The sequence below is a fragment of the Triticum urartu genome, chromosome 6, assembly GCF_003073215.2.
Source record: "Triticum urartu cultivar G1812 chromosome 6, Tu2.1, whole genome shotgun sequence".
Lineage (NCBI taxonomy): Eukaryota > Viridiplantae > Streptophyta > Magnoliopsida > Poales > Poaceae > Triticum > Triticum urartu.
The window spans coordinates 110,496,266-110,504,990 of record NC_053027.1 but is presented as its reverse complement, the minus strand read 5'-3'; the positions used below and the strand labels follow the sequence as shown (position 1 = coordinate 110,504,990).

At 44.5% G+C, this 8,725-nt stretch overlaps 1 protein-coding gene across 6 annotated transcripts; it reads left to right on the top strand.

The window, feature by feature from the left end:
- The first annotated feature begins 1,050 nt into the window (after nt 1-1,050).
- LOC125516131 (pentatricopeptide repeat-containing protein At4g20770-like) lies at nt 1,051-6,958 on the top strand. Of its 6 annotated transcripts, none has more exons than XM_048681606.1 (6): nt 1,051-3,815; nt 4,416-4,817; nt 4,979-5,128; nt 5,479-5,971; nt 6,088-6,185; nt 6,265-6,958. In XM_048681606.1, the coding sequence occupies exon 1, from the start codon at nt 1,070-1,072 to the stop codon at nt 3,485-3,487; it is 2,418 nt and encodes an 805-aa protein (XP_048537563.1). In that variant the 5' UTR covers nt 1,051-1,069; the 3' UTR covers nt 3,488-3,815; nt 4,416-4,817; nt 4,979-5,128; nt 5,479-5,971; nt 6,088-6,185; nt 6,265-6,958. The 6 variants fall into 6 exon arrangements, with proteins under 6 accessions (XP_048537563.1, XP_048537560.1, XP_048537562.1 ...); XM_048681603.1 differs by having other exon boundaries at nt 4,375-4,817; nt 5,476-5,971; XM_048681605.1 differs by having other exon boundaries at nt 5,476-5,971; nt 6,088-6,134; nt 6,265-6,957.
- The last annotated feature ends 1,767 nt before the right edge of the window (nt 6,959-8,725 follow it).

The following is an 8,725-nucleotide window of genomic DNA, read 5'->3' as shown; positions in this document are numbered from 1 at the left end:
AGCTTCTTGCAGCCGAGCACGGGCCTGTCGCGGCGGTCGCGTCGTAGGCCTGGACTTGCACGTAAGAACAGCTAGCCGCGTCGCCGTCTCTTGGCTCTTGCACGGCATGAGCAGCCGGTGCTGCTTGGCGACCCGGCGACGCGGACCAGCACGGATGGAAGTAGGACGAACCATCACTATCACTAAGCGACCACGAAAATCACCGGAAGACACGAGAGAGTGTGCATCGATCAGCAACGTCCGAAAGCAACGTCGACAGCGGCACCGCTAGCACAGCATAGACAGAGTCACCGAGGTATGGAAAGCGGCACTGCTCCCTGACAAAGAACGATGGCACCGCGTATTTGCAAATCCTGACAAATCTCGAAAAGGGTGGGGATAGCGACAACACAAATAGACCAACAGCGGCCGAACAGTAGAAAGAGACGGCACAATTGGACTAACAGCGGCTCAACAAAATCAGCGCAGATAGCGACGCGAAAACTGACCCGACAGGGACACAAACGAAATCCAACGGCCAGTAAAATTGGAAGAAAGAAAGCATATAAGAAGAACAACCACGCCAGCTTGCCCCACATGCAATCAAAAATGCTAAACAAATCAAAAGAACCATCACGCCAGTTCAAAAAATTTCAAATGAAAACCTGAATCCACAACGCGTTTGTACACAACCAGCTACCAAAATAATACACGTGCCCCATAGGAATTTACCCAAAAGTCTTTTTCTTCCAAGTGGATGAATCTTGGATCGAAAAAGCTCCCAGATATAGAGGCTTGGGTATACTTCCTTTGTTCTCAAATATAAGTTTTTCTAGAGATTGCAACAAGTAACTACATACGGAGCAAAATGAATGAATCTATATTCTAAAATATGTCCACATACATTCATATATTGTATTCCATTTGAAATGTCTAAAAAGACTTATATTTAGGAACAGAGGGAGTAAAAGTGAACAGAGAGTAAGTGATTTAAATACTTTTATACGTAGTATTTTTTACAGAGGGAGTATTAGGTATTTTGGGAAGGAGGGGGGGTATAGAAGACGTGGCCCTAGCTCCCGCGCCGCAGATGGCGAACCGGGCGGCCCAGCTCGCGGGCGTGCTCCAAGCCTGCATCAAGCGGAACCCAAAGCCCAGCCGCGCCCACGCCAAGGCTGCACACGCGCGCGTCCTCGCCGGCGGCCTCGCCGCCGACACCTTCCTCCTCAACCGCCTGGTCGAGCTCTACTCGCTCTCCGGCCTCCCGCGCGACGCCCTCCGCGCCTTCCGCACCCTGCCCCACCCCAACGCCTACTCCTACAATGCGGCGCTCTCGGCGGCCAGCCGCGCGGGCGACCTCGACGCGGCCCGGACGCTGCTCGACGAAATGCCCGAGCCGAACGTCGTCTCCTGGAACACCGTCATCTCCGCGCTCGCGCGGTCCGAGCGCGCGGGCGAGGCGCTGGGCCTCTACGAAGGGATGCTGCGGGAGGGCCTCGTCCCGACGCACTTCACGCTCGCCAGCGTGCTCAGCGCTTGCGGCTCCATGGCCGCGCTCGAGGACGGGAGGCGCTGCCATGGGCTCGTAGTCAAGGTCGGGCTTGAAGAGAATCTGTTCGTGGAGAACGCGCTCCTTGGCATGTACACCAAGTGCGGCAGCGTCGGGGATGCTGTGCGGCTGTTCGACCGGATGGCTCGCCCGAACGAGGTGTCGTTCACGGCGATGATGGGAGGGCTGGCACAGACTGGGTCCGTGGACGATGCGCTCAGGTTGTTCGCCAGGATGTGCAGGAGTGGGGTACGAGTTGATCCCGTGGCCGTGTCAAGTGTTCTGGGCTCGTGCGCACAAGCTGGCGCCAGCGAGTTCAATGTTCTTCGCGCGTTCCAGCTTGGGCAGTGCATTCACGCCTTGATCGTCAGAAAAGGCTTTGGGGCAGACCAGCATGTGGGGAACTCCTTGATCGATATGTACACCAAGTGCATGCAAATGGACGAGGCTGTCAAGGTGTTCGACTCATTGCCCAGCGTCAGTATTGTTTCTTGGAACATCCTTATAACTGGATTTGGCCAGGCGGGCAGTTATGAGAAGGCTTTGGAAGTATTGAACATGATGGTAGAGTCGGGCTCTGAGCCCAATGAGGTCACTTACAGTAACATGCTCGCGTCCTGTATTAAGGCGAGGGATGTTCCATCTGCTCGTGCAATGTTTGACAATATATCAAGGCCGACTTTGACTACGTGGAACACACTTTTGTCTGGTTACTGCCAGGAGGAACTGCATCAAGAAACAATCGAGTTGTTTAGGAAAATGCAGCATCAAAATGTGCAGCCTGACCGAACAACTCTGGCCGTGATCCTCAGTTCATGCTCAAGATTGGGGAATTTGAACCTTGGAGCACAAGTTCATTCTGCTTCAATAAGACTCCTGTTGCATAATGACATGTTCGTCGCTAGTGGTTTGGTCGATATGTATGCAAAATGTGGACAGATTAGTATTGCCAGGAGCATTTTCAACAGGATGACAGAGAGAGATGTGGTGTGTTGGAATTCCATGATCTCAGGTTTGGCTATCCATTCTTTCAACAAAGAGGCCTTTGATTTCTTCAAGCAGATGCGACAAAATGGAATGATGCCCACATCCTCCTCCTATGCTACCATGATTAATTCATGTGCAAGACTTCCTTCCGTACCTCAAGGTAGGCAGATACATGCACAAGTTGCGAAAGATGGTTATGATCAGAATGTCTATGTGGGTAGTGCCCTGATTGATATGTATGCTAAATGTGGCAACATGGACGATGCACGTCTTTCCTTCGACAGCATGGTGACTAAGAATATAGTTGCATGGAATGAGATGATACATGGATATGCTCAGAATGGTTTTGGAGAAAAGGCCGTTGAACTATTTGAGTATATGTTAACTACAGAACAGCGGCCAGATAGTGTCACTTTCATTGCCGTCCTAACAGGATGTAGTCACTCCGGGCTCGTAGATGAAGCCATTGCATTCTTTAATTCCATGAAGAGTACTTACAGAATTACACCACTGGCTGAGCATTACACTTGTCTCATAGATGGATTGGGGCGAGCGGGTCGGCTTGTTGAAGTGGAGGCACTAATAGAACAGATGCCATGCAAAGATGATCCTATAGTGTGGGAAGTTCTACTTGCTGCATGTGCTGTACATCACAATGCTGAATTGGGGGAATGTGCCGCGCAGCACCTGTTCCACCTTGATCCAAAGAACCCATCACCCTATGTTCTCTTGTCAAACATATATGCTTCCTTAGGCCGACATGGGGATGCATCAGGCATTAGGGCATTGATGATTAGCCGTGGAGTTGTCAAAGGTCGTGGATACAGCTGGATAGATCACAAGGATGATGTTCGTGCCTTTATGGTTGCTGATGATCTTCAGAAGGACAGTGGAGAATCTAAAATGTTCAGCAATCAAGAGAGTGCTGCTGGGGTTACAGAAGTACACCAGAAAGAGACATGTGCTGGTTGATTTGGGCTTTTTGATATCAGATGCACTGGTGAATCTGTTTCAGTGATAGCTGAATTCAGTAGTGCCACTTCTGTGCAATTTGCTTGAGAGCCTCAAGCTTTACTGTTGTATGTAGCTTCATGTATCTGGAAGATGGGAAACACAGTCTGAATGTTCAGTAGAAAGAATATGCAAGACAGGAATGGGTTGTGTTGCAGATTAGGTGCTAATGAAATTATATGCTCGGTTCATGTCATTACGTGGTGCAGAGCTTCATCTTAATGAGCATGCACTACGATGAGTTGTGCATTTGAGAGCGCAAAAGCAATTGTTGCCCGGTTATACGAGGGTAAGTTAAATCTTTGGATAAACACAATAACCTTCCATTTACTTTTCAGTCAGTATCCGTAAGTGTATTGAATAGATCAACTGTGACATGATTTTGATTACCACTCCACATGCACTGGAGTCTGGAGGACAGAGTGGTGCCCTTTCTGTACCTGGTTGTAATTTTAGTAGCAATTGCTCAAGTTTAAGCAGTCACTTCTATTTTACGTTTAACTTCCTTGTGCTAGAAAAGAAATTTGCATAAGATGAAATTTTGATCAGTTGCTCTGCACTTGCTGCACACAACTCATTTGGTTGCACTGTTGCAGACAAGGGAGGCTGTGCAAGCATCACAATCAACAGTCACAACTCTGAAACAAAATCAATTGATATTAATGTTGTTTTCAGTTTAAGATCTCTTCAATAGTAACATTACAATAGTAACATTAATACAACACAATTATAAATTAATGTTGATGTCTCAAAAGTTTGACATAGGGTTTCTTCATTATCGGCCTATAGCCATTGACCATAGTACAATAGGTATTTCTGTTTCATAACCTTTGCAAATCTTGCCACAGAGAAATGCCATTGTGCTGAAAATCTGAGCTGAATGCTGCAGGATGCAATGACTGCATTCATAGCTTCGGAATGGTTGATTTAAGAGCCAGTGGATATAACTTTTGGATAATCATTATCTGGCTTCGCTTCTCACTCTGTCCAAGATCCGTCGTAAACTGGAATGTCATGCTTCCCAATTCTATAGAGTCCCTGTAAAGAAATATTGTTAGACACCTGCTTGGCAGAGTCGATGTCTCAGTGATAATATCCAAGAACATGCCAGATTTCTAGACCAGAGCAAAGTATGCAGGCAGTTACACCAGATCCGCATGTGATGACTATCGGTTGATCAAAGTGAAGTCCCTGAAGAGACATCAAACCGGGTGCTATTATTACTGTTGCTTGGTGAAACTTTTGTACTCATGTACACATCTGATAGGCCCAAGAAATGATTGCCTCTTAGGTCAGAATGTACTTCTGTTTTCTGTACTGTACACATTGAAAATTTTCTTGTTTCCTTTCATAGCAAAGGCCATAATAAACTATGAGTTTCAGACTAGAACAGTGAGATGAAACAGAATTCACACGTGCTTGCTCAAATTTCTTACATAGCTCTTTATGCAGGGAGAAGCATTGGTGCACCATCAATCATTTGGGAGAAGACTAGCATTGTCATATTCTTAGCCTTTTATGGTTATCCAAGTATATATATATTATCTTATAATGATATCGGCACTATACCCACCTCAGGGAATGGAAGACATTTAGCTCCAGGTATGTGCCCGCTTCTTGCTCCTTCACTTGGTTCTCGTGCTACACCGTCAAATCTGTGAATGAACTTTAAGTGGCTTTCGTGACAACAATAATTAAAAAACTGTAGATAACACTGGGGGAAGATCAACAACAATAAATGGCATCATGTTCAGTTCATTTGCTCTGAAAATTTAGACATAGATAAAAGACAACATTTTATAAAGGTCTGGCATCATGTTTAGTTACATTAAGTTTTTATTTTTGAGGGACAGTTGCATTAAGTTTTGAAAATGAGATGTATACACGACAATAACCTTTTATATCAAACCATTCAACGTAATTGTGTCTTTTTAACATCCTTTTTGCAGTAGATGCAACAATAGAGGGGGAAAGGAACTTCTAGGTATATGACTTTGGTATGCTGCAATGTGGAACTCTGTAGCGAAATCCTCATTGGCGGGATGATAACAAGGCCGATGCGCCCCTAGGTGGGAAAAGAACCGGCGATGGTCTTTGGCATCCTCCGTGTGTGTTTTGTGTTGCCATGACGAAGACCGCTGTTGTTCCTTCCGCGACAGTGTTCGAGTCTGAAGATGGTTAAGTCGGATTTGTTGTTCCTGTCTATACCATCTATTTTGTTTTCCCGTAGGATTATCATATTCACAAGTGTGGGTCGGTTCCTTTTGTAATACTTGTGTTTGTTGTCTACATCTTTCTGAATTAAGACTTGTGTGGAAATCTGAGAACTGAAGGTTACCAGAGGCTCTGGTTACGGTGCAAGGTGTGCTAACGAATTTCAGTATGTGAAATTTTGTGTGAACTGGGGTTTCATGAAGTTGCATGAATCGTCTTTGGAACGTCTTGGTTAGCAATCTCCGACACTGTGCTTTTGTCAAACACGATAATACAAGATGCAAGCAAATGCACAGGGTTTCTCAAAAGTAAAAGTAATATTGCGCTTGTGTTACGATTCGTTTCAGGACTGTAGATAAAGCCAGTGGACTGCAACATCTTTGAAACAAGATTAGTAAGCAAGTCAACTATACTGTATATTTGATCCATGCTTTACTTAGAAAAGGTTTTTGTCATCTCAACTCACTATACAGATTAGTAAGCAAGTCATCTCTTGTTTAAACGAATCTCCCTTTGCTTTTCAGATATGAACATCCAGATGCACAGCCATGTCAGTGCACCTGCAGTCGATGTCGATGCTCAGCAGAGGATTAATACCACAATGAGGCGACTGGGGGCAGCGACGCACAGTTGTTCTTTTCATTCAGAAGATGGAATATGAGTTCCATTAACTGTGACTCCAGCCAAATCACCTCTGGTCTGCTATATATGCTGTCTCAAGATCTTGGCACAGACCTGCAATGAAGCCTGTTGTCATGTGCAGTGCCCTTCTCAGCGCATTGCAAGAGCACAGACCTCTCAAGAGAAACACTGAAATATAAGAATGTGAAACAACATCAATTAATCATGCGAAGGAAGCTGATATCAGTAAGTACTTCCATGAAACAACACAGTCTCATACTCTGTATATGTTTTTAACACCTCAATGGCAGCAATGGCCGCGGATAAAAGCATGATGCTCTGTTGTATGTCAGTTTCATGTGATACAATCTGAATTAAGTACACATCTAATGCTCTCAAAGTTAAGGCTGAAATGACTACATGAGGCATAGAAGTGTTGATCCGAGCAAATTCAACATCGTCGCTGTTTCAATGTACTCCCCCTGTCCCAAAGTTCTTGTCTTAGATTTGTCTAGATACGGATGTAAAATTTTGGGACGGAGGGAGTATCAGAGAATGGAGATTTCAATGGGCTGAGTTAGAAAGGTGATATAAAAGGCCATTCATGAGGGGGAACAACATCAGCTATACTTATTAATGTCAGTGCTAAGGACAGTGGCGGAGGACGAAAGAAAATTGAGGTGTGGCAGACTCTAAAGCATTTTTTTAATGCAAAACTAAAGTAGCCAATACAAACTAAAATGCACAAATAGATTTTCCGTGTAAAAAAAGTTACATATGCATGCTGAAATGTGACCAATTAATAAAGTCAGGAACTTGCATGGCACAGTAGAAAGGTATCGTCGCTAATTTTACAATATTAAGCCATAAAACATTTCAGGCTGATCAATTATATGCACAAAACCAAAAAGACACTTCACAAACGTATGGGCATGAGAAATCGTTTAAGTCACTGATCGCTTGCTGATCTATAACATCCTCTATAACACTATGTTCCTTAATTTTAAAGAGCCCACAATCAACTGAGGTCTTCAATTAAAATAGGGTCACCCGATTTTGATCCGGTAAACAATTTCTCAAAGCTTTTCCATTTAATTCTTTTATACCATACACTATACTTCCTAATTTTTAACGCCTCATAATTAATTGAGGTATTGAATTTAGAATTGGGGTATCCAATTTTGACCGGGTCTTCTCAAGTTCTCTCATCCTTAATTTTTGAATCTTCTTTCATTCAATTGAGCTTTTTTTTTATCCATTGAGCTATTCAATTTTGGATTTGACTTACGATTTTGACTGTGCCAACAATTTATAAAATCAATCAACAACGACCAGCCTATAAAAACATATCAATCCCACGCACTCTCTCACCTTCTAGAAAAAATCATGTGATACTGTAGCACTAATATATAGAGAGCCACCGACACAGAAATTTCCCCTCAAAAATATAAGTCGGTTAGTGGATAACATATAATCAACCATGAAAGGCCCACTAAATCATTGCATTATAAATAAAAATAAACACAATCCATCATCTCCCCCACCCGTCAAACTAAATATTTCATCATTTCCAAACTATAAGGGTATTAGTTTCTTAAAAAGTTGAATTTCTTTAATTTTGACCAAGTTGAGAGCAAAACTATCAACATCCACAATGTTAAACAAAAAAATTATGGAAATTCATTTCATGATGAATCTAATCATACCGATCTAATATTATGGATTTTGATATATCTCCCTACAAATTTGATCAAATGTAAAATGTTTGACTTTTATCAAAAAAGGCTTTCGCCCCGCTTTATATATAAAGCACCAATCCACAACTGATCGAGACAACCCACAACACAACACATCAACACACTCACCCAAGGCCGGGTGCATAGGTGCCAAAGGCCTACAACAACAACACCCCGAACAACATGAGGTAGACACTAAAGAGCCATCGGAGCTCTTCCCGAAGAACACGTGAAAGGTGAAGTTGAATGACGACGAACTGAGAGCTCCAAGACAGTGCCTTCAAGAAGGACACGACACTAAAGCGCCGCCACCGCCCGATCCAAAGATCTAGATTTTCATCCGGAGCACGACGAGGAGAAAGGGGTGACCACAACGAAGACTTCAGGAAGATAACGACGTCCGCGGGCGCCGCCTCCGTCGGCCTGGCCAAGCTAGACAAGGTTTTCGCCCCGGCAACAAACTCCAACTTCCCCAGCACAGATCGCCACAACGCCAGCCACCACGCCGCCCACACAGCCATGGTCGCTAACCGCCCGCACCTAAGCAGCAAGCTCAGCCCACAAGCACCACAGCTCCCACCACCGGGCCGCCGCCTAGGAAACAAGACGCACCACATGCCCTCCATGG

Coding starts and splice junctions, on each gene's coding strand:
- LOC125516131 (XM_048681606.1), top strand. CDS start 1,070: ATGGCGAACCGGGCGGCCCAGCTCGCGGGCGTGCTCCAAGCCTGCATC.